This window comes from Mixophyes fleayi, chromosome 2 (genome assembly GCF_038048845.1).
Source record: "Mixophyes fleayi isolate aMixFle1 chromosome 2, aMixFle1.hap1, whole genome shotgun sequence".
NCBI classification, from domain to species: domain Eukaryota; kingdom Metazoa; phylum Chordata; class Amphibia; order Anura; family Limnodynastidae; genus Mixophyes; species Mixophyes fleayi.
Genome location: NC_134403.1, coordinates 270,780,421 through 270,807,317, shown reverse-complemented (window position 1 = coordinate 270,807,317; position 26,897 = coordinate 270,780,421). Strand labels below are relative to the sequence as shown.

At 39.9% G+C, this 26,897-nt stretch overlaps 1 protein-coding gene across 1 annotated transcript in view; it reads left to right on the top strand.

The window, feature by feature from the left end:
• The window catches only part of PLXNA2 (plexin A2), a 249,656-nt gene that overhangs the window by 35,897 nt on the left and 186,862 nt on the right, over positions 1–26,897 (top strand). The window contains exons 2-3 of the mRNA XM_075196217.1: positions 14,262–15,537; positions 25,587–25,772. Coding sequence (XP_075052318.1) covers positions 14,341–15,537; positions 25,587–25,772 — 1,383 coding nt within the window. The 5' untranslated portion in view covers positions 14,262–14,340. The remainder of the gene's footprint in view (positions 1–14,261; positions 15,538–25,586; positions 25,773–26,897) is intronic.

The window sequence follows — 26,897 nt, the reverse complement described above, 5'->3', positions numbered from 1 at the left end:
CCCGTCTTCTCCATGTTTCCATGGTTGCTTGGTCTGCTATTTAAACCTATATTCAGGCAAAGCTTTTAGCAGATTCTTGATGCTGGTTACTGCTGGAATGTAGCATGCATCTGATCTGATTGTAATGTACTTTTTATGTATGCTGAGTCGATAAAGTATCTTGATAAAATTACAGCCTCCTATTTCATGCATGTTCTACAATCCAATGGGTTCAATGGTGGCTACCAGGTCCTGTGTCCTGAATCTCACAATGGTGCTTAACTTCATTTTCATGCTAGCTGAAATTTTGCTGGTAGTACAAGTCTAGTATCTTTATTAATATAAGGTAAAGAAAAATCAGTTACAGACAATGAAGGAGCTGCTCATAGTGGTAAAAGAAACACTGTATTCACTGAACAGGTGGGGAGAATAGAGGGATGGAAATATCTAGAGTACACTGACCATAAGTGACAGCTTACTAGACTAAAAAAATAACATACACTTATGTGTTAACGGCCCGTGAAAAATGCAGGAGATATTTTTTCGCGCCAATGCACCTATTTGGCATTCGTGCCCATACACAGGTGCATGCCCACATTTTGCCTTTGGAAATGCATCCTTACAGACACTTTAAGTAAAAAGTCACTTAAAAGTCCTGCTTACTATCATTTTTAAAGACCCCTCTAATTACTTTGTTCAGTAATTAGGGTAAGGCCAGGGGCGTAGGAACCGAAATTTTCATGAGGTGCCAAAAGGCCAAGGACTACTATAGGGCTTGTAGCCCCTTTTTCTTACATTTGGTATCTCATTCTACGACAACTGGAACAGTGACTAGATATACAAAGACTCCCAATCCTATGTTAATTTTTGTCAGTGTTTCAGGGGGTGGCCAAAAATGTATTCATACATTATTAAATAAATATTATTATTAATATTAATTACCAATTAGTACAATAGCTGTTAGAAAGATACATAAATTCAGCTGTTCATCTTAAACATTTACAGGTTTCATAGTCCTAAACCTAGTTTTTATTTATATTTCATTGACAGACTAATCTCATTTGTTTGAGGGCATTTTTAAATCTATAGTCACTGGTTATGGTATGTGCTATAAATTTAAATTGCTATATCTCATGTTTGTTACTGGACGCACCGCATGAAATTTAGGGTAAAAGTAAAGTGAATATCTAGTTGTTCATCATCAATACAGGTTATTTATTAAATGTTATTAGATCTTTTTAAATGAACAAATCAAGCACTCTGTATTAAAACTATACTAAAGGCAATCTATATTAAAGAACTTTTGTTAGTTGTACTAAGACTATCTATCATTTAAAAAAGTTTCACACATTTAGAACAGATACCATGACTTCAGAAGGCTTTTGTGCAGAAGTTCATGGGGGGCAAAACGCAGTCTTTGCCCACCCAACAGAAATCATGGAGGGCAACTGCCCCCTCTGCCTGCCAGGTTCCTACACCACTGGGTAAGGCAGATATACATCAGTCTAAAACTAACACGTGCGATTTTCTTTCTGTGGGCCACTAATATCTGGTATATTGGTGGTAAGAGCTTGGAGATGGTCTCTTATCATTGAGTGTGTTGGGTTAAAGTCCATTTGGCTGGAATAGGTCTACCAGTGCAGCACTTACGGCAATATTTGGTCAGTTATATAACAACCATGCAATGGCCTCAGTGCAGAGGTTCTGTCTGGGAAAGGAATGGGAGTTTGATATTAAATGGACTTCAAGTCCATTTTATAGATAGATTTTATCAACATTTAATTTCTCAGAGGAAAGTGCATATGTTAATATGTTGTTGACATAAATTTTAAGTATCTCCTTTTGGCCATTTAAAATGTTAGGAAATGCAGAGAAATAATTGAAAAATACTGCTGGATAATTCCACTTATAATCCTCAAGGGTTTGTTAATAGTATAGTTTACACACATAGCCTAGTATGCAGTTGTCCGCAGCTTGTGTTTCTGACATGGAGTCACCCTGAACACTATGGCAAATCTATCCTGCTAATCACTTTGGTTTTCATGGGAAAATTCCAAGCAAACTTAAAGCAATTTGTTTCAGTTTTCTGTTGTTGTGGACCATGCCTGAAATGTTTCATCTGTGCCATGAGGTTTAAAATCCTTGTACTGGAGAACAACTCTCAAACCTATTGTACGTGAGGAGACTGAAATATAGCAAGTTGATTCGAATAAAAATAGGGCAAGCCTGACCGCAGATAAAGCTCAAATAAAAATATAGTTGTATTTCTTTTTGATCAGCAAATTGAGTTTATGCAGTTTGTTAGAGATACAAATTTGAATGCAGCTACCTGAGTGGCAAGTTTCTGTATTGGCAGATGGCAGCTTCATGGTGCATATAGTGGACCTCATTTGGAGTCGGACGCAAAGTCCATTTAAGAAGTGTAGGAGTGAGAGTGTGGCGCAGCTTGGTAGGGTATTATGAGCAGGGGTGGATCTAGACTTTATGTTTAGGGGGGGGTGATTTTGCATAATCACGCCCCTCCTTTGCTCTGATTGGCTAGCTCGCGTTAAACCCCGCCTTCCGCCCGTGATTGTTCCCGCTCCCTCCCGCTGGGACCACTCGGATTGGCTGGCCCACATTTAGCCCCGCCCCCCGCTCTCGCTTAGCCCCGCCCCTCCCGTTTTGATCGGCGGTTGTGACCTAGCTTTTTGCTGCTAGGGGGGGGGGCGAATGCCCCGATCGCCCCCCCCCCCCCTGAATCCGCCACTGATTATGAGTGGCAAGCAAACCCAGTTGCGTCCCACTCTTAATACCCTATCGAGCTGCGAGCAGTTCCTGCAGCTAACGCTTGCGCCACCTAATTCCTGCCGCACAGCTTTAGCCCTGTTTTGACGTGTGTTGCGTCTGCGCCTCACTGCGACTAGGATGTATTTACATGGTCATGCCTTCACAATTCCACGTTCCGCCCATTCTCTCGTAGTGAGTCGCAAGTGGTAATCGCGTCCAAGATGCAGGCGGATTTGGTGCTTTCTGCACATGGCGGAAGTGATTTTTTGTTGGATGCGCCTAGAACGGACTTTCCGTCCGACTCTAAATGAAATCCAAAATATGCAACAGGTTATACACCATACTTTAAACGTACACTTTGTTGTTAAAATGATTCATTTAAACATTTGATTAACCTGCTTAATGAAGTTTATTTTAAACATAACATGTTAACATCATATTTTATTAATGAGCATAAGTGAAACACCTGGGAGTAACATGTTTGAAAAGTCAATAGGAGCATTTATGTTATCTGTTATATAAAGTGTAGGGTAGTGTATTTAGCATCCCCCAATATTAGGCAACAGGCTTGCAGTCAAGAGCTTTGCTTTGCATATAATTACTTTTCTGTTTCAACATAATTAACCCCTTATGGGACACAAAAACTGTATTTTGTGCTTCATACAGCATAGGGGGGCGTTTAAACGCTCTACAATGGTACACGAGGTCTTGTTGATAACAAACAAAGAAAATCCAAATATACCCTATCTAAAAATACAGGAAGAAGCGCGCTGGGAAGGATGGGGAATAACATACAACATTAGCCTCATAATAAGAGGAGCTGCAGCTGGTGCTCATTGACATATAAATTGTTCCTTTGGTCCTGTCATTTCTTGCGGGGTAGTCTGAGCTTTATTTCTTTCTTTTCTTTTTTTTTAATATTTTTCTTTTCTATTTCTTGTGCATAAAATATGTGCTAATAATGTAGTGCGCGTGAGAATGACTGACAGCTGGAATGAGCAGAGACTAATAATGCTTCTCCAAGCCTTGCCAGTGACAGTTAAATGATCTGTCCCTGCCTGCTCCCTCAGTCTCTGCATTTTTCTTTCCTTCAGAAGGAAATCTCAAAGCCATTTGAATAATAATCTTATAGCCTCCATTAAGATGACAGTGAAAGAAATCAGCAGAGACCCACGATTACTCCTTCCATCCAATAATTATTTAAATACCAGATAACTCCTTTCAGCTTAATTGAAGCCTTTCAGATCAATCTCCAAGGCCCATACTCACTGCTGAAATGCTGTATTATAGTTTTTTCAGAGGGGTCAGGAGAAATGACAGTTTTATTTGTTTAGTGATACTGGTTGTATTTGTTTATGGTGCGTGATAGGTTCTTAGCATAAACCTTTGAGATAATCCTATGGGCAGTGTTTAAGGAACTGAGGCATCTTTAGACACTGTCTACTACATCTTCACTTGGTTGAACGATAAGCTATTTAATTACACTTGCCACCATCTCAACGTGCTAATGGCAGCTTTGAGCCAAGAGTAAGGGGTATATTTACTAAACTGCGGGTTTGAAAAAGTGGAGATGTTGCCTATAGCAACCAATCAGATTCTAGCTGTCATTTTGTAGCATGTACTAAATAAATGATAACTAGGGGCCTGATTCATTAAGGATCTTAACTTGAGAAACTTGTTATTTAAGACTCCTGGACAAAACCATGTTACAATGCAAGGGGTGCAAATTAGTATTCTGTTTTTCACATAAGTTAAATACTGACTGTTTTTTCATGTAGCACACAAATATCAACTTTAAATTTCAGTGTACAAATAAGCTATCAAGTATTTGTGTGCTACATGAAAAAACAATCAGTATTTAACTTATGTGCAAAACAGAATACTAATTTGCACCCCTTGCATTGTGACATGGTTTTGTCCAGGAGTCTTAAATAAGAAGTTTCTCAAGTTAAGATCCTTAATGAATCAGGCCCTAGAATCTGATTGGTTGCTATAGGCAACATCTCCACTTTTTTAAACCTGCAATTTAGTCACTATACCTCTAAGTCTTTGTCTATAAAACACTTTATTTTATAATAAAAGGGCAATGCTAGTTAGAAGTTCATTAACCAGTATGTGTTGCTTACAAACAGAGTAGTCAGCAATTAGTGTGAGCTGAGAAGACATTTATGAGGATGCTGCTATCAATTCACTAGACACCATAACCAATATTTGTCATGTAATGCCTAAGTCGCTTTATTTTGGTGAGTGTTGGTTCAGCCACTACTGAGGCAAAAGGTAGTACTCTTTGGACCTCATTTAGAGTTGGACGCAAAGTCCATTTTAGGGGCATCTAACCTAAAAACACTGCCACTCATGTGCAGAAAGCACCATATCCGCCTGCATCTTGGATGCAATTAATACTTGCGACTCACTACGAGAGAATGGGCGGAACGCGGAATTGTGAAAGCGGGACCATGTAAATACATCCTAGTCGCAGTGAGGTGCAGATGCAACACACTTCAAAACAGGGCTAAAGCTGCAGGAATTAGGTGGCGCAAGCATTAGCTGGCTGCAGGAACTGCTCACAGCTCGGTAGGGTATTGAGAGTGGGACGCAACTGGGGTTGCTTGCCACTCGTAATACCCTACCAAGCTGCGGCACACTCCCACTCCTACACTTCTTACACAGACTTCGCGTCCGACTCTAAATGAGGTCATTTAAGTCAAAAGATAACCGTTTGAAAGATTGGTTTAGTTAAAAATATTAGTTTAGTTGTATTCCCTCAATATTGTGCAGTAAATTATACACGTACTTTGATATTTTTTCTTAATTTTGTTTCCAATGGACCGTTAAATGTCTTCCGTAGTCGCTTGCAGCCATATGGCATTTTACCAACCAGGTGAAAAAAAAAGAATTCTTGCTGGGTCTTCTTTTTAACATCCCTTGAACGTTTGATAGATTCTTGTGTAGGGTTTCCTTATAAACCAACAGCAAACTGAAACATTTGTCAGATTTATGGAATGCCTGTCTTCTGATGCCCTGAAGAAGTTTACAATTCGTACAACTAGTCAGGTTGCAGTTTCACTTTGTTCAATTGTTCTCTTTCTGCTATTTAGGAAAGAAACATATACCTGAATGCTTCTGTATCATTTGTATATATTGGAAAGGGTTAATGGAACTGGTTCTCATAGATCCTCAGACTAATCCCTATTGTAGTCCGTAGCCTGTCTGGCATACTTGCATGCTTTTGTTTACATGATGAAAAATGTCTGCAGACTAACTGAAAAAATATCCTTATCTATTGTCCAATATTAGTATTTGAATACACTCTGGGGTTTACTATACACATCAGGTATGTGCACATGTACAGCAGTTGCTGTGGTCCCAGGTGAAGGGTTAAACTAGCAGGAAAGTGTCTACATATCAGATGTTTTTCAATACTCTTTGTGCACAACCTTACTGTTTTTTCAGCTGCCTGAACTGGAAACTCTGCTAGCAGACATTACTGTTTTTCTGTAAAAAGGCACCTCAGGGACAGCTGACTGAGATATTGCAGCGGGTGACAGCAAACGACAGAGATTCCCATGCAGGTCAGCAGGGATCAGGCTCTTCAAGGGTCTTGTCTAACACAGATGGGGAGGTGGGGGACACGGACTGAAGCTATGTTCTGGCTCATGTTGATTCAGGCCAACAAGTATCAGACAGTGACATCTTAGATGAAGTGTGATATCACTGTAGCCGTAACACTGTGGACCAGCTTCATTTTAGCACTTATTTTTGGGGTCCGCATTCACATTGGTGCATTGTGGAGTATGCAAACTGACACTGATTTGTATCAATGTTGACAGGTCACATGTATGTTTCAAAGATAAGCATTGGTTATCTTTAATAGTGATAGCTATACCAGATACAGTGGCGGATCCGGCGGGGGGTGGGGCGGGGGCGATCGCCCCCCCTAGCAGGGGCTTGCTGCCGGCGGCTGCACACTATGTGCAGATCCGTTCAGCAGAGAGAGTTAGGGAGAGAGTCCTGCCCAACTGCTCTGATTGACACAATCAGAGCAGCCGGGCAGGACTCTCTCCCTAACTCTCTCTGCTGAACGGATCTGCACATAGTGTGCAGCCGTCAGCAGCCTTAGGTGTCAAAAAGGGGGCGGGGCTAAATCGCCCCCCCTAAATCGCCCCCGGTACAATTAACTTCTGGATCCAGATATGACAAGTTGAAACAATAGATTAGAAGCAGTGACCCATCATCATCATCACCATTTATTTATATAGCGCCACTGATTCCGCAGCGCTGTACAGAGAACTCATTCACATCAGTCCCTGCCCCATTGGAGTTTACAGTCTAAATTTCCTAACACACACAGACAGAAATAGAGAAAGACTAGGGTCAATTTCATAGCAGCCGATTAACCTACTAGTATGTTTTTGGAGTGTGGGAGGAAACCGGAGCACCAAGGAGGAAACTACGCAAACACAGGGAGAACATACAAACTTCTTACAGATAAGGCCATGGTTGGGAATTTAATTCATGACCCCAATGCTGTGAGGCAGAAGTGCTAACCACTAACCACTTAGCAACCCCTGGTATAACACACAGTTCTGTACTCCATATTATTAACAATGACTTTTAGTGGTAGCAGTGGTGGTGCTAATTACATATTCCTCCATCATCATCATCATCATCATTTATTTATATAGCGCCAACATATTCAGTAGCACTTTACAATTGGGGACAAACATAGTAAACTGGGTAAAACAGACAAAGAGGTGAGAAGGCCCTGCCCGCAAGCTTACATTAGGCTATTTGCAGATGGGCATCAATGAACTGAGCTTGTCCTCTTGTCAGTTTTTGACAGTTCAGTGGAGGAGAGGCGGAATCTCAAATAAAGATAGTTGATCTCCATGGAAAAACATGTCCTATTTCCCTGATTCCTGCCCAGTCATGTATTTCACTGATATTTCTTCATGGAGATCAGTGATCTCTATGTGGGTTTCCATTTCTCTCTAATTGATTAAAGCCCATGTGCGCCAGCTCTTCAGGTGTATGGTCGCTACACACAAATGTTCATTATAAACCCTACACATGTTTCCTCATTCTGGAATATTCTATGTAATGCCATCACCCTTCCTCAACAGGTGGGCAGGATGTAAAGTCTACAAGCTCTACCTATGGACAGAGCCGGATTAACAATAGGGCTAAAGGGGCTACAGCCCAGGGGCCTCAGGCAGCTGGGGGGCCCGCCCCAGGCTCCGACTGTCACCTGTTCAAGGAGAATGACAGGCACCTAACAGCAAATGTTATGCTGTTAGCTGCCTGCTGTCACTGTAATACTTAAGCACTACAGGGAGTGGAACAAAGAAAGGAGGTAAGCTCACAGGGGAGGGGGATCTCATGGGGGGGGGGGGGGGGGCTTTCAGTACCCTTAGCCCGGGGGCCTCCCTTCCCTTAATCCGGCCCTGCCTATGGATCATTTATTAATTTGCTCTGTCTAGAGCTGCAACTGAAGCAATTCATAAATACATATATACTTGCTTGCAGTATTTCCATGAAAATATCTAAAGAGATGTATGCATTTTTTCTACTCATATTCCTTCTTGTATTTTTTTTTTCCAGGGGTGATTGACTTAAAAACATATAAATTAGCCAGGGTCAAGAGACCCTCTTGGCTACATGCAGGCTCTAATTAGAACTGGGTGATAATGTTTTATTGACCTTCCATGTATCTGGTTTGTTTTCCATTGTATAGTTTTAAACACGCTCAACTCTGTGTCTTTCCTTTGGACTTACAGATGTTCAATTTTCTCAGCAGTTTATATTCATTCTTTAATGGGGTGCATCCCACCCGGGCAGTGAGAGAGTGTTTACGAGCTGAGGAAAGCTCCACTTTACACATCAGCAAGCCTGTTTCTTTGGATAGTAAATCGGTTAAAAGGGTATTTCATGTATATAGTATATGTGCTCTAAGCTAGATGTAAGCACTGCACTTATACAAACAAACACATATAAATATTTAACAGTAGATGTACACATATTTTAAGTTAATGGTAATGATACCACATGCAGTGCAGGCATTTAAAGATCAAAAGCAATAAGGCTGTCTAACACATGTTCCATGGGCCAGAGCAACCCGCAATGCCTTTTTGTGGCCCCCTACCATCCCTCAATAGAACCTACTATGATTTGTTTTTTGATTTTGTTCTTTATATTTGGACCCCTGCTATAAAATAATATAAGACTGATTCCAAGCAGCACATTTAATTATGCACAAATACAACAATTTGTCCACCTAGAGCATACAATTGGGACACCCATAATCTTTTGGGAACTTTTTAGTAAATCTGATCCTGGACAAACCATGTTACAATGCAAGGGGTGCAAATTAGTTTATTATTTTCCATGTAAGGAAAATACTACTGCTTTTTAATGTAGCACACAAATACTTGATAGCTTTATTTTTACATTAAAATTTCAAGTTGATCTAGCACATACGCTACCCCATCTAAAAATCTATCCCCACGGTTTAAATTTATCTCCCCCTCTAATGCAAAATGGTTTTGCCAAGGTGCAAAGTTACTCCTTTTTTTGCTTTGTTTTCCTTTCCTTAATGACCTAGGCTTTCTGTGTTGCATCTTACAGGATTGCTGATCTAAAAGGAATTGCATAAGGTGGAAAATGTAGAAACATCACTTCAAAGTCCTGCCCATTATCAGTTTAAGACTTGCCCATTTTTTCCCCCAAAAATACTATATGGTCCAGCCTCATTAATGTCTTAAATTACCCAAAGAAATTAGGTCTCTTTATATTACATGTGTCACTATCAAACATTTGAATGTTTTTATTACATTGATTGACTTGTACCTATATTTGGGGCAGCACGGTGGCTAAGTGGTTAGCACTTCTGTCTCACAGCACAACCATGGCCTTAGCTGTGTGGAGTTTGTATGTTCTCCCTGTATTTGCGTGGGTTTCCTCCGGGTGCTCCGCTTTCCTCCCACACTCCAAAAAAATACTAGTAGGTTAATTGGCTGCTATTAAGTTGACTGTAGTCTCACAGTGTATGTGTATGTGTATGTCTCACTGTGTGTGTGTGTGTGTGTGTGTGTGTGTGTGTGTGTGTGTGTGTTAGAGAATTTAAAGCTCCAATGGGACAGGGACTGATCTGAGTGAGTTCTCTGTACAGCGCTGCAGAATTAGTGGCGCTATATAGATAGCTGATGATGATATATGCCCTGTGTATGCACTTTCCTAAGCAAATGGCACCTTATTAAATATATAGGTTGTGGAAAGATTTTCAGTACCTCCAAGGCTATTTAAAAAATCAAGTATTTTGGGGTAGGGGTTAGCTGTTTAGGCAACTTCATAAAAAACATTTTTCACATTTCTGCAGATATATCAGTACAGAGAAAAAAACTTGTGTCAATTGTTGCCCAAAATCACCAATAAAATATCTAAAGCAACCTAGACATTTCCTAAGTAAGCACAGATATGCTTGGCCCATCCCATGAAAAAGTTCTTCATTGTTCTACTGTACTTCATGGTCTTTGTGCAGCTACAGTAGCTGGTATAGCAATAAGTTACAGACACCTTGTTAGCTAAGCTGGAGAAAACTATATATTTTGCTTCTGATTTATACCTCCCATAGGAAAGAGTGAAGCCTTAATCTTTGAAGTCAGAATGTTCCTATTTAAAAGGTCGTTATGCTCTTGGCCATAACTCTACAATATCTCTCTGGAGGTTCCTGTGCCTGAACTGGCCATGATTTCTATCCTTAAAGGTGCTTTGAAGGTTAGAATGTCAGTTGTGAGAGTGAAAGGTTAAGATATCGCAGACACTAGTTATATAGCTACCTTGACACTTTGGGACTCCATAAACATTTTTTGGCCTTTGTTGAAAAGGGCAAGACCTTACTGTATTGAAAACAGAGTCTAAATAAATATATATATATATATATATATATATATATATATATATATATATATATGTATGTATGTATGTATATATATATATATATATATATATATATATATATATATATTTGTGTGTGTCATGAATATCTGTAAACTGTCCAGTAAACCATTGTGCAATATGTGTTGTATTGTATTCGGTGACGAGTGGCTCTGGGAAATATAACCTTATATTTGATGACAAATATTGCTATTGTCATTTTGTCATTTTACATGTGTTCTGTGGTGGGATACATGACTGTCAGCCAGGGCAAAATGCAAAACGCAACTGGATATGAGGATTACCTCATACAAGCAAATTGTGTATTATAAGCAATAATCTCCTCCTAACATAAAAGAAAATGAGTATTAGAAGTTGCTTCAGGGTTCTTCGTTCGTGTATAAAAGCATTCAGCCTGTGACTTCTTGTTTTATATGGTCATGGCACTTCTTGGTACCTTCTAATAGAACATACTACATATCACGCAGTACACTTAGGGGAACATAATACAAACAAATGATGAACAATGAAACAGAATGTAAAGATGTCAATGCATTACTTAGAATCTAAGAAGTGTGGTCACACCTCCTTCAGCGACTATGGAACGGGCCCCAAGAAGTTGCTGTACCGGGGCCTGAAATTCCTCTTAACGGCCCTAGCCAATGGTGACTAACCTGTTTGTGCCGCTATCAGTGGTGTGCTATGGTTTAAGTGAAGTGAGACAGTGGAACGTGGCGACATAAAACTAGTCATTGTAGACATCTTAAGAAAGCTGCTGATAACTATAACCGTACTTCACATTTTATATTAACCAAACCTCTTTCCGGTTCTGGGTCTGGTAAAGGCTATAAAGCTTTTGTGTTGCATGGGCAACCACCAGCTTAGAGTAACTGTACGCTTAGTATACTTTATAATTTGTCATCATGCTCAATGTGGACAGAGCCAGGACAGTTCTAAATAAATAATAAAGTGTGTAGTCACCTTGTTGTTTTATATTTGAAATAATAGTGACATGCATTCTCCAAGTAAAAGTGAGAAAAAAAAAGTATTATTCCTTCATATGATACATATATATATATATATATATATATATATATATATATATATATATATTAGCTGTGTTATCTTTGTGACAATCCACAAATATCTGAATGACTTATTTTGATCAACAGGACAATTATTCTTATTATACAGCATCGTCAATTCTTTTGTAGTTTTGTTGGTCTTTGAAAGTAGGGGGATTGCTTATGGCTATAAATTGTATCTTCATACTGACAGCTTAAGTACAGTAGAAAAGCTATTGCTATTGTTATTTTGTGTACACATTAATCACACAAACCGCATTATGCCACACAGGTGTATTATTAATGACATTATCTGCACATGAATTACCCCGTACATGTCCTGGTGTTTATTGTACTGCATTTTTTCTTTGGTAAACTGTAAACGTATCCCATATGTCATCTTACCTGAAGAACATAATGTAACACAGTGATCATTTGCATAGGTGGTGTTTATGGCGCCTGACAAGGAGGGGCATGATAGCTTAGGGAAACATGAAAAGATGGCATAGTTATTGAAAATTCCTGAATATAATAAGAAATAAATGTCAGTGTTATAATTCATACAGAAATAAATGCTACTAACTGTGCCAAACAATTGTTTTCTGCCAACAATTTAATCAATTTCTGTTTATGTATGCATATTGCAACATGTTGCTTGCTGGATTTCTGAAAAATTTTATGAGATTTCCTAGGAAACAAACAATAAAGTATTTCATTAGATTAATAAAGAAGAAAGTAGTAGCCGGTCTTGTGTTAATTTGTAGCGTCACACATTGATCACACTTCTCTGCTTGCTTGACGTACGTATCGCACAGCTTCTCTTCCCAGTCTCCTCTTCTCTGTGAAAAATTACCAGCAGACAGCAGAAAAAATGTCTGCAATTTAAACACAGGCACGTCCTGTTCATATATATATAGGCTCGGGCTTAAGTAGTGTTTTCCTTTTCTCGTATCGCACAAGACAATCAAGAACCATTGGGTTGCATTCATGCTTCCCCGCCAGCCCTAGGTACACAAAGATAAAAGAAGCCTCTTTTGACTCATATTTTTGTTGTTCTTGAGGCCAGAAATGCTCAAAGATAATTACATTGAAATGATGGCTTGTGGGCCTCTACTCCACACAGATGCTGATCATCTGTCTAATATTCCCTGTGGGATGAGATGTTCGGGAGATCTGCACAGGATCTGCCTCCGTGTTCCATGTTTAATCTTGTGATTGCACTTGGTAAAGCTGCTGCTTGTGATTGCTGCAGGGAAGGGAGGCTTTAACTTATCCTTGTTGTATTTTTGCATTGCCGGGAGTAAAAAAACAATTATTGTACAAGGGATTCGTAAATGGGATATGAGATAGAACACCTGTTCCGAACATGAACAGCCGAGAGGGGAAAGGTTTGTCTTCGGTGGCTTTGTCACTGAGTTATAAGTCTGTTGTTTCTTGGTATATACAGCAACGTTGCCCTTGTTGGTTGACTGGAACTGTTTATCTCTATGACAGCAAGAATTGCGGACTCTAAATAGAAGGTGTAAATTGAATAGGTCAGGAGTCTTTATCCATATTGTCAAATAACCCTTTGATGGATGTGTTTATATGTCACTTTGATGCCTGATTCAATGTAAAATTACCATAAACACTTTTGAGTAGGAGGAAAATACAGTATTGACTTTTCTATGCAAGATTTTTTTCAGGCTGTAACACTTATGAGATAGTCTAACACCTACTGTAAACTATGAGCTACTTGAAATATGTAGCAAAACTGCACATATGGAATATCGTTATTTGTTTAGCCTTATGTGCAATGAATATCCTTATGTACAATAGGCAGGTTTTAGAAGGGGGGGTTTCCGCCTCCCCCCCCCCCCCGGAAAAAAAAAATATTGCGAGAGGGAGCGCAGCAGCTCCATTTCGTGCGAGTCTGAATTCTACAGCAGCCGCGGCGCTGTCAAGCAGCATCCGCGGCAGTGCTGTATTATACTACAATACAGCACTGCCGCGGACGCTTCTTTGACAGCGCCGCGGCTGCTGTACAGTACCGTTGGTTCGCGGAGAGGAAGGGTTTCTGGAGAACCAGAAACCCCCCTGCGTGCGCCACTGAGAACCAGAAACCCCCCCTGCGTGCGCCACTGATAGGAGGGTATTATTCCTTACAGTATATAAACACTATCATTGAATATTGAACAGGTACATGATCTATTCAGCCTATTACCAAATTCTCTGCTCCTGGAATGTTCTTATTGCAGTAACCTGTGCTGAATTTATTAATGAGAGATGCATTTTTTTTAACATCACTTTATTTATTCAGATAATGAAAGTAAGTGGGAAGGTCAGACACAATACACTTTTTAAGGGTAATGGGAAGATGGCTAAGCATGTATTGTAAATGATTACAAAAATTAGTTCATATAGTATTTACATTTTAGAACACTTGCATATTTTATGTCCAAATATTTGTGTGATAAACATGCTGGATTTTTTAATGTTTTAAAATTGCAATTGTACTTTTTTTTCTATGTCTTTTAGAACCATGTAAAGAACACTTCAACTCTTGGAAGCAGTGAATACCAAAGAGAGCTTGGGTTTCATCTCTCAATCCAACACCATGGAGCAGCAGAGATTACAGGTTTGGACAGAGAAGTGTCTCAATTTCTACAGTCGGACAGCTTCTGTGGTCTTGCTGGTTTTGGCCATGCTATCTGTAGATGTCCCTGTTGCTTCCCTCATCAATACATTTCACAGTGAACAAAGAGATTGGACTTTTAGTCATCTGACTGTGCACCAAAGCACAGGGGCTGTATATGTCGGAGCAGTGAATCGGATCTATAAGTTGTCAGGAAACTTGACCCTCTTGGTGTCTCACAACACTGGTCCTGGAGAAGACAACAAATCCTGCTACCCCCCTCAAAATGTTCAGCCATGTAGTGAACCTCGCACACTGACAAACAATGTGAACAAACTGCTAATTATTGACTACTCTGAGAACCGGTTGCTGGCTTGTGGTAGTTTGTACCAGGGTGTGTGCAAGCTTCTCCGTCTAGATGATCTTTTTATTCTGGTAGAACCATCTCATAAGAAAGAGCACTACCTTTCTAGTGTCAATGATACAGGTACAATGTATGGAGTGATTGTTCAAACTGAAGGTGAGGATGGCAAACTGTACATAGGAACTGCGGTAGATGGCAAACAGGATTATTTCCCTACTCTATCAATTCGCAAGTTGCCCAGGGATCCTGAATCATCTACAATGTTGGATTATGAGCTCTATAGTGACTTTGTGTCATCACTTATCAAGATTCCATCTGATACTCTCGCCTTGATCTCCCATTTTGATATTTTTTATATCTACGGTTTCGCCAGTGGCAACTATGTCTATTTTCTTACTGTACAACCAGAAAGTCCAGAAGGTATTTCTAGCAATTCAGCAAATGATCTGTTCTACACGTCTCGAATTGTGCGGTTATGTAAAAATGACACAAAATTTCACTCTTATGTTTCTCTTCCAATCGGATGCACCAAGAACAGGGTGGAATATAGACTATTGCAAGCTGCCTATGTTACTAAACCAGGTGAAATATTAGCTAGGTCTCTGAAAATTTCTGTTCAAGATGATGTACTCTTTGCCATCTTCTCGAAAGGTCAAAAGCAGTATAATCAACCGCCTGATGACTCCACCCTCTGCGTCTTTCCCATCAAGACTATCAACGCACTTATTAAGGAACGACAACAGTCTTGTTACCAGGGGGAAGGGAACCTGGAGCTAAACTGGCTTCTAGGACAGGACGTTCAGTGCACGAAAGCTGTAAGATATTTTTTTCTCTTGATTCTGTCTTTAGAAAAACAGTAACTACCACCGGTTAAGTCTCTTACAGGCATTGTCTATTGTTTAGTTCTGTAATGCGAATGTGTATATATATATATTTATATATATATATGTGTGTATATATATATATATATATATATACATACACAACATACTTGTCGATGTAGATAATGCTTGTATATACTTGCACTAAAGCCTCTTAATGAGAGTTACAGCAAGAATTAGAGGATTGTTACAGCATCATGTATTTATAGTGACTTCATAGTGTTGATCAAAAAGTATAGGGGGTTATTAGACTAGTGGGTTATTAACACTAGGAAAATGTTAGGGTGCAAATGTCTTGAACTCATAACCACCAATCGGCTATGTGTAAACTAGGGCAACCTAGAGAGTAAGATTAAGGGGGAAATTCAATTAACCACGAAGTGTTTCGCAGACATTCCGAAGATACTTTGCCGTGGAGATTTTGCCAGAAATCTCAACTCATTGAAAAAACAAGTAGAGATTTCTACCGTAGTAACGGGTAAAGTGCACACCCGCGATATTCACTGGAGTATCGCAGCTAATTGAATTCCCCTTTAATGTCTCATTGGCGGTTATGAGTTACTGAACATTTGCACTTTTGACCTTTGTTAGTAAATGATTTGTGTGCTGATACTAATTACTAATAATCCAGTGGTAGAACTAAAGAATTGAAAGTTTAAAAACAATAAACAGGAAGCTCTGTGGAGCTTTTCCTCTATAACTACTTTCATATTTTATTCTAACTCTTATCGTCCGTTTATCTCATAGGGGCGTATTCAGTTGTCGGTGGAAACGCCGAAAATCACGCGGTCTGTGCACGAATACTGTTATTACGGTAATCATGCGCGGAAAAACAGTTAATACTGTAATTTACTCGCTGGATTTCAGCTCGCAGCTCCCTGAGCCGCGAGCTGAAATCCAGCTAGATTTTACTGTATTAACTGTAGTAGTTTTAACGCCGCGGGATTTTTTGACAATTGAATACGCCCCTTAATGTCTTAAGTGCGAAGTTTTACTAATAAAATAATCACAGGTGATGTTTTTGAATGAAGTCTGTTATGAATAGGGTTGGAATTTGGACCTATAGGGAAGTACGAGATGGCCTGAACAAACTTCAGTTCACATGAGCGCCCCATGTTTCATTTGAGAATTAGGGGATCACTAATTACAAAGGGCCTGATTCATTAAGGATCTTAACTTAAGAAACTTCTTATTTCAGTCTCCTGGACAAAACCATGTTACAATGCAAGGGGTGCAAATTAGTATTCTGTTTTGCACATACATTAAATACTGACAGTTTTTTCATGTAGCACACAAATATCAACTTGAAATTTCAGTGTACAGATAAGCTATCAAGTTTTTGTGTGCTATATGAAAAAACAGTCAGTATTTAACTTATGTGCAAAAGAGAATACTAATTTGCACCCCTTGCATTGTAACATGGTTTTGTCCACGAGATTGAAATAAGAAGTTTCTTTAGTTAAGATCCTTAATGAATCAGGCCCGAAGTATGTATTATGTTTAGGATTTATTTTCTTCCCTGTTGTTGGTATCTATAAATCTCAGAGTTCATGAACTTCAGGAAAGTTATCACTCAACTCTTATAAATATGATGATTTCACTATGCAATTTAAAGTGAACCACAAGAATGTTCACTTCAAGAAACCACTATGGGCAGTGTCGGACTGGGGCATGAAGGGCCCACCGGGGAACTGCAATGCTAGGGGCCCACCAGAGGGGGTGTGGCCAGTCATCATAGAGGCGAGACTAGACGCTAGAGGGGGAGTGGTCAGCCCACGAAGGACAGCTAGCACCATAGTGTAGTATATAAAGAATGCAGTGTGTGTATAAAGAGTACACAGTCTGACCTGCCCCTTAGATTGGGCAGAACAGTCACCATAAATCGGTATTGTCCCACTAGACCAGGCTTGGCTAACCTGTGGCACTCCAGGTGTTGTGAAACTACAAGCCCCAGCATGCTTTGCCAATATATAGCAGCTTATTGCTGGAAGGGTGTGCTGAGACTTGTAGTTTCACAACACCTGGAGTGCCACAGGTTAGCCAAGCCTGCACTAGACTCAGAATTTTTGACAGACTGTCCTACCTGTTGTTGTCACTTTTACCACCTGCAGCTGCTGGTTTCTTTAGTTGCTGCTTGTCTGGATCTTGGAATGTTGAGGGCCCTATTTGGAAAAAATAATGGGTACATTTAGAAGATTCCAACCAGCCCTGGCATTAAATCAATAGGACCAACAATTAATACTTAGGCCTTCCTCCAGCCACAACATTAAAGTTATAGTATTCCCATTTAATAAACCTATTTCCCTCCCCCCAGACAGCCCCTGCAATAAATCGCATTTATGTATAATACGTATAATAAATATACCTATTTCCCGCAACCGTCACTGCCATTAAATAATTCATATTCACATTTAATTAAAAGCCCCCAAACCACCCCATCTTAAATTAAATTGTCCCACCTTCACCCTACAAAGAAAATAGCACCCATTATTTAGCTACCACCTACCACACACACATTACATTGCCACAAGCCCGCTGTGCCATCACACACACATTACTGTGCCCCTTAATCACCATGCTGGGCCTCCTTATGATCAGACTGCGCCCTCCATGCTGTTTTTACCCCCCCTTCATCACCCTGTGTCATGCTGCTTTTGTTTCCCCCTTCTCCTGGCCCCCCTTAACTCTGCCATCATGCTCCCCCTTCACTCTGCCTTCATGCTCCCCCTCCACTCTGCCTTCATGCTCCCCCTCCACTCTGCCTTCATGCTCCCCCTCCACTCTGCCTTCATGCTCCCCCTCCACTCTGCCATCATGCTCCCCCTCCACTCTGCCATCATGCTCCCCCTTCATGCTCCCCCTTCACGCTCCCCCTCCACTCTGCCATCATGCTCCCCCTTCACTCTGCCTTCATGCTCTCCCATCATGCTCCCCCTTCATGCTCTGCCATCATGCTCCCCCTCCACTCTGCCATCATGCTCCCCCTTCACTCTGCCATCATGCTCTCCCATCATGCTCCCCCTTCATGCTCTGCCATCATGCTCCCCCTCCACTCTGCCTTCATGCTCTGCCTTCATGCTCCCCCTCCACTCTGCCATCATACTCTGCCTTCATGCTCCCCCTTCATGCTCCCCCTTCATGCTACCCCTCCACTCTGTCTTCATGCTCTGCCTTCATGCTCCCCCTTCATTCTGCCTTCATACTCTGCCATCATGCTCCCCCTCCACTCTGCCTTCATGCTCCCCCTTCATGCTCCCCCTTCATGCTCCCCCTTCACGCTCTGCCTTCATGCTCTGCCTTCATGCTCTCTTCTTTCTTCCATTCCCTCACTTACCTTTTCTATCTGATTCTTTATTCTCTTCTGTCTTCTGTCTTCTGTCTGCGGCGCTCCTCACTGAATGTCGGGCGTGATGACGTCACGCCCGGCATTCAGTGCGCACGGAGCCAGCGCCGCAGACACGCAAGGTTTTTTTTGTTTTTTTTTGTCTTCAGTTACTCGCTCCCCCACCAACGAAGAGGGGAGCGATCAGGGTCGGGGCCTACCGGGGGATAGACCGGTCCCCCGGCGGGCCAGTCCGACCCTGACTATGGGACTGAAAGAGCTCAGTCGGAAGATTCTTTGTCTCATGTAACTTGTTAGGCCACTGAATTACTCAACATTATCCCTCTAGTGACACGTTGTCTGGAAATAGTAAATATTTATTTAAAAAAAATTGCTGACACTTGTAAAACAGGTATTAGCCTCTTGGTAAAAAAAAACAGCTCAATCACATTGCGAATCTAATCACATGAGCAAGTTACGGGGTCTGTATCAGTTACATCATTTTGATTTTCAGTTATCATAACTTTTGAGGTTAATATGCCCATGATCCCTTAGGAAAGTAATATTAACAGAAAACGTTTGTTTACTTTGCAAACAAATTTTAAGTATATTTAAGTGATTCCATGATTATTTAGCAAGGCTTGGCCATTAAGTATGTAATCATACAGCCCATAAAGATAAAGGGAGAGAGGCAGGCTCTATAGCCGGGTGGCTCTTACCTCAACCACATAACCATCTAGAGCAGGCCTGTCCAACCTGCGGCCCTCCAGATGTTGTGAAACTACAAGTCCCAGCATGCCCTTCCAGCTATAAACAGGTTGTCTACTGGCAAAGCATGCTGGGGCTTGTAGTTTCGCAACACCTGGAGGGCCGCAGGTTGGACAAGCCTGATCGAGAGCTTCCTAATGAGAGTCATATGTGAACTATGCACAATATTGAATGCCCATTTACAGTGTCATGTGTTGTATTTATAGTCCAGTCCCAATTGTAAAGCGCTACGGAATTTGCTGGCGCTAAATAAATAAATGTTGATGATGATGATAATGGCTTCATAGTGTAGATCAGAAAATTAAGGGGTCTATTTATTAAGATCGTAGCAAATCGCAGCTATGCATAATGAAACACTGCTGTAATTTACCATGCTTTTGGAGTCCTGGCAAAGTTCCCCCTCCTCCACGAACTCTTATTACTATTTGCCGGCAGCCTAGCGCTGCCGCTGAATGGAGGGAGCGCTATATACCTGCACCTAGCACTTCCACGTGTGTGAAATCCAGTGAAGCCAAAGAGGCTTCAGCTGGATCCCATTGAAGATGGCAGGTAACGCCATCCTTAGATGGCATTGCCTCTTTGATTTTAATAAATTGGATAACGTTATAGTCCCCAGATTAATCTATGGGGTTTGCCTTAAGCAATGCTAAGTGGGTTATGGCAGGAGAAATCTATGTTTTTTTCCTGTGTTGAAAGGTTCATAAATTATGCTATGACCATTTTACAGAGAAAACTGCTGTTTCTCCATTTTCATTACCGATTGCACCTTAGTAAATAGACCCCACAGTGTTTTATCACAGGGTAAAAGTGCAATTATCGACTTTGAGTGAAGTAGTACAACTTAGACAGTAAAAAAAAATTTTTTAACTTACTAAATTTATTAGTAAATGAAATATGTGCTGATACTAATTACTATTAATCAGTGGCAAATTTATCGCTACCGCAGGGGGTGCTGCAGTTACAGGGCCCAGCAATGCCGAGTCATCTTCCTGAGGTCCCTTCGAGAAGAGCAGAGTGAGGGACCTTTCGGTGCGGCTTCATTGTGTACAGTCATGGACTAAAGTTTTGAGAATGAAACAAATATTGGTTTTCACAAAGTTTGCTGCTTCAGTGCTTTTAGACCTTTTTATCAGATGTTGCTATATTATTCTGAAGTAAAATTCCAAGCATTTCATAAATGTGAAAGTCTTTTATTGACAATTACATTAAGTTTTTGCAAAGAGTCAAAAATTTGCAGTGTTGACCCTTCTTTTGAAGACCTCTGCAATTCGCCCTGGCATGCTGTCAGTAAACTTCTGGGCCACATACTGACTGATGGCTGCCCATTCTTTTCTAATCACTGCTTGGAGTTTGTCAGAATTTGTGGGTTCTTGTTTCTCCACCCGCTTCTGGAGGATTGACCACAAGTTCTCAATGGGATTAAGGTCTGGGGAGTTTCCTGGCCATGGACCCAAAGTTTCAATGTTTTAATCCCCGAGCCACTTAGTTATCACTTTTGCCTTAGGGCAAGAACATCATGCTGGAAAAGGCATTGTTAGTCACCAAACTGTTCTTGGATGGTTGGGAGAAGTTGTTCTTGGAGGATATTTTAGTACCATTCTTTATTCATGGCTGTGTTCTTATGCAAAATTGTGAGTGAGCCCACTCCCACCAGTGCAGAGCTTGCTCAGGAATACCAACATCTCTTTTTCCTGCATCTGACAAAAAGGTCTAAAAACACTGAAGCAGCAAACTTTGTGAAAACCAATATTTGTGTCATTCTCAAAACTTGTAGCCATGACAGTATGCTCAGAAGTGCAGAGTGGGGCCTTTACTGAGAATATGTTGGTCTAATGCATGAACAATGAAGCTTTACTGGGCATACATCAGATCAGATTGAGGCCCCTGCTCTGCTCCTCTGAAAATAGAACTGGAGCCCTGGAGGCTGGACTGCCACAGCCTCAAATCTTCCTATGTGTCCCTACAATGCTCTGTTCTGACCCAGCTTTATGTTCAAAGTTTCCCAAAATATTAATTTACCAAGAGACAAATCTTGTAAACAACTCAAAACAACTTTTTTGTTATATATTTACTATTACTAGTGTTTAATAAGTCCAATGCTCCATTACAGCTTTACGTGACATCTCCTGCTGTTTATTATCCCTTCGTCCAAACCAGCAGGCAACGTAGAGTATTTCTCCACTCAGACTACAAAGGACCATATCGGAGGAACTGACTGATAATACTGTGACTATGATTCTCCGATAAGACACTTGAAGTCTAGAAATATGAGAGGGGTTACCAGGGCGATTAATAGCTTTGCTGCTATTTTTGTAGAAAAGTGACATACAGTTTAAATAAACAGCAAACAGGAGAGAGATACAAACCAAGTGATACAAAATGCAATGAAGAGATCCTTAACATAAAGTCGATAGTTTGTATTTTATAGTCTGTCCACAAGTGTTTAGTCATACTCTTATAAACTTTCGTCTTGCACAAAATTCTTATTCACTGCTCTTATTACAAAACCTTAAGGACCTTTATTTATCAATAGGCCACTTTCACTGGCGATAAGGTGATTTTTTTTATTAGTGGCGTTAAAAAATGCTATATTGATGTGGTTTATCAAAAAATGTTGAGCAAAGCTGGGAAAAACAAAATAGATAAAAATTATTTAAACCTTTACACATTAAAAAAAATTACTTTATTCAACGATACCTGTTATGAATCATTCCCCATGCAAAGGCATGGAGAAGCTTTTGTATATGGCGACGTTCATACCTCTAGTAGGGGTTGTTGCTGATGGTAAATCTTTCATGTTATAGGGTGAAATGGAAAAAAATACCCTTAGTGAAGACAGAAAAATCTTATTTTGGCCAGCAATAGGGCTTTTTGCAAAAAAATTCCCTTAATCCAATCATATTTGTACATGCAGATTAAAATTGAATTCTTTACTTCTATTATTATACTATTCTATTCTATTCTATTTTAGTGTCAATACAAACTGCAGTGTTACATGGAAATACTGTATAAAGTGGTAGAAAAATCCTGCTGAAATGAGGGAATGATCCATTTTTATAGTAATCTGTAAATTATTATGAAAGTGTTGTTCCTGATTTTGGATTTAATGCAACATTATTGCTTTTTAAACTATTTTTACTATTGTATCTTGCACAGCAACATCTCAACTTTTAGATCAGTTGTTGCTAATTAAATATGTACCCCATATACAGCAAATGAGGGCACCATAAAACTCCCTGCTGGGGGACTAAAATTCAACCATAGGTCTACAGTGGAAGCTGTTCCATAGACCTCTACTGAATGCTGTATATAGCTTTATGATTTCAAACAATATGGCATCTAGGAAAAGGTTGGGGACTTCCAGAGGAGGACCCCAGCCCTCCCCATTATGCTGTATGTGTGGGGCATATTTAGGTCATGACAACAGTACTTTAAATATGTTTTATTTAAAGCATGTTATGCAAACATGGAAATGTTACTCAACAAGAGGGATCAAAGAAAAGTATTCTGTTTTCCAAAATCAAAAATCATCGGTGTATTATCCCAAACATATTGTTAATTAAAGCGCTTTACATTTGAAGAACTGCCATATTAATTTGTTTTTGTTTTTTAACCTGAATAATCCACTTCAGATTTGAGTCTGTTAAACATTACAGAGGATTTGTCTCTGTTATCTATTGTTCTAAACTAAAACCAGCCTAGAAAGGGTTTGATGATTGTAATCACGACATGAATCTGTAGCTTATATTATTACAGAGAGATTATTTCTCCATACATTGAAATTCTGATGAGCAAGTTATCCTGTGTCAAGAAGCAGGGGAGGCATTATTCCATATGCTATACTGGGTTAGATGCATCAAACTCCAGCACCTGTCTGAATGGAACACAGACAGAGATTTAAAGTGACACTATGGCCATTTTCTGTTCATCCTGTCAGAAACACTGACATAATGGGTGTCATACTGGCGTTTTACAGTACAGCTGGCAGCTCCATTTATAAATCCCCTGACAGTTTTTTAATGCATCTTGTGGACTTTTCTTTTCTCTAAATTGCATATTTTCCCCAGCTTAGAACTTTATGCATTCTTGTTTTTTACTGCCATTCTGATTTAACAGACTATATCAGTTTATTGGTTTCTTATATAGCGTATCATTTATTCAATTTATTATATATCTGTTTATTAGTTTATTGGATTTGCTGCTAGAGCTGTATACAAATCTTCTTGTTAGATGGACACTATTTTGGTATATGCCTTGGTGAAGTTGAAGGTAAGACCTTGGGGACCTCATTGGAACCAATGTTTGCCCATTGTTAACCAACATATTTATGGGTGATGGGAGAAGTCTACATCTTGGTGATGCCAATACATTTAGATCCCACATTATACGCAATATTGACAGTCTAATATTTATTTATTATGCCACTGCCAAGCCTAGTGGGTCATTTTATATTAGTTATTGATAATGAGTCAAATCTCAGATTTACTAATGAGACTGACAATTCTAAATTGACATTTTAGCATCTTAAATTACCTGTCTGAAAGTCTGGCATGTAAGTAAAGGAATTTTAGTAGCGTATACGTATAATATGTTTCCACCGGAATTACTCTTCTGAGAAATGTGCTGTGCGGCATAATGTATTCATACAAAGCGGTGATGGTAATGATATCACAGCAGCTCCAATTAATTCAGGCCTGGCTTTTTGTCCTGTATTAGAGCTCATTAGGACATAGCCCTAAATATAGGGGTGGAGTATAGGGGTGAAGTCGGTGATGAAGTGGGAAAGCATTCAAATGTCAGGTTATCCATACTTGCCAACTCTCCCGGAATGTCCGGGAGATTCCCGCATTTTGCGTGAGTCTCATGGACTCCTGTGAGAGTGTGGCAATCTCCCTTCACTAGGAAGTGGGCAGAATTAGCTCCAAAACGCTGCGATTCACCGGGAATCGCAGCATTTGGCCCCACCCCCTGCTGTAAAATGATGCATTTGCGTCATTACAGCACGGGGGTGGGTCCAAAATGACGCGAATTTTGGAGCCCGCCCCCATCACGCCCACTTCCCACGGCAGGCTCCCAGAAGCCAACTTTAGAAAGTTGGCAAGTATGAGGTTATCACTGGTCAATATGTTTTACTTTTACGGAAAAAGTTAATTTTGTAGTTTACTTGTCCTTTATTGTCCTTTAATTTATTGGTTTCTTGGTCTATATTAGAGTTTCTTAACCTTTTTGGCCAGGTCTCGGCTTATATCCATGTATAAGTTACCTATTTTCTGTTTTTAATTAGTAATGAATTTGTTAGCAATGTGCCTCCATTTCCATTCATAGTTGTTATGTGGAGGTTCCAGGGATGTCCAGTGTTGTGTGTTTCTATTCAATTTACTGGACAATTTACAGTGTTGATTAAAAATCTGCAGACAACATTGCCCATTGGTACTGAAAAAAGTTTATTGTCGCCCCAACTTCTACTTTTTGTTTCTTTTTTTTCAGCTTTCCAAATAACAGAATGCTGTATAATGGGTCAATTACCTGTAATTTAATATAATTATTGATTAGTTAGTGATATGCAGTTGATTTGTAGAAAGAAGAAGATATTGTCTCATCATAACTGATACGAAGAACCCTTGGTCTGTATGTATCCTGGGGTGTTTCCATTACGTTTTTCTTGTGAAACCTGTTAGGTCAGTTCTATGTGTTGTATTAGATAACCCCCTTACACCATCCTGATTGTTGTGAATTGAAAGCATTTTAATACTGTGACTTGTCATACCGCCAGCTACAGACCTTGGTTTCCTATTGATGGAATTTCTTCTACTAGCCCAGTGGAAGCAGTTCATGCTATAACCTTTAGACAATTTCTCCATTCATAACATATTTGTATTCTTTATGCTTTCAGCCATCAGTATCTATTGATGATAATTTTTGCGGCCTGGATATTAACCAACCCTTGGGAGGACTGAACTTGATTGAAGGTGTGACACTGTACACAGAGACCAGAGACCGGATGACGTCATTGGCTTCCTATGTCTACAACAACTACAGCGTGGTATTTGTGGGGACCAAGACTGGCAGGATAAAGAAGGTATGGCGCTAATTTACAAATCCAAGTGGATGTGTTAAGCTCTTTATGTGCTCTTTAAATGCCTTTAAAGAACTTGAATATCTATATATGCAACACATATACTCATGTAATAGTTGTATTTCTTTTGGCGCTAGTATTCCAGAAAATACTCATCAATTCCACTGTGCAGTATATAATGGGTAATGACCATCTTAAAGGAAAACATATATGCTTTGTGTACTATTATGTGACGAACAATAATGGTTCATCGTTTTTCACAACCAAAGCAGTGAATAAATTTAAGTCAAAAATAAAAAGTGCTGAGCATCAGAACAAATCCGCTTTGACTTTGCTCTGTAGGTAGATTTCCGACACAGCACAGGGGATCGCAGAGGATGATGGCAGCTTTGGAAAGAAGTAGAAGTTTGTACATTGGGCAGAGTGAGGGTGTAATCCATACTTGCCAATGTCCGGGAGACTCCCGAAATTCGGGGAGGTCTCCCGGGCTCCCGGGAGAGCAGGCAAATATCCTGATATAAAGGGAGTCGTTGCAGCACTACTGGGTTTTCTATAAATCCAAAATACAGAGAGAGAGAGGTTTTAAACTGTTATCCTACAGACAATGATCTATTCCATTCATATAAAGAACAATAAGGAATCAAAGATAATGCAGGAGACTTGGCTGAGCATTTAAGCAATCACTGACTTTCAAAACGGTAGTTGTATTCTTCACACTCAAATTGAAACTTTTCAAGTTGCAGACTATAAGAAATAAACTTACAGTTAAGTAGTAAACGATGTTCACGTAGCAGTAACTTGTATGCAGTTTTTCTCAAAGAGTTCTATGTCAGTCCTCCGCAATACAGCTGATTCCCGTGTTGGAATTAACGGCAGCTGATGTGGTTCAGACGTTATTTCAATCTTCACCTCTCCACATAATTGTAAATAAAACATAAAAAGAAAAGAAAGACATGCTTGTGTAATACGTAAAACACAATTTAATAACACATATTAAAAATCCATTAGACCGGGATCCAATTGCCCGTACCAGAAGGTGAGCGGGTCACAAGCTCAATGAAATCAGGTGTAAAACAGAAGACTTCAGTGGTTGGGATCACGATGTTATAATCACCGAACGTGTGTAAC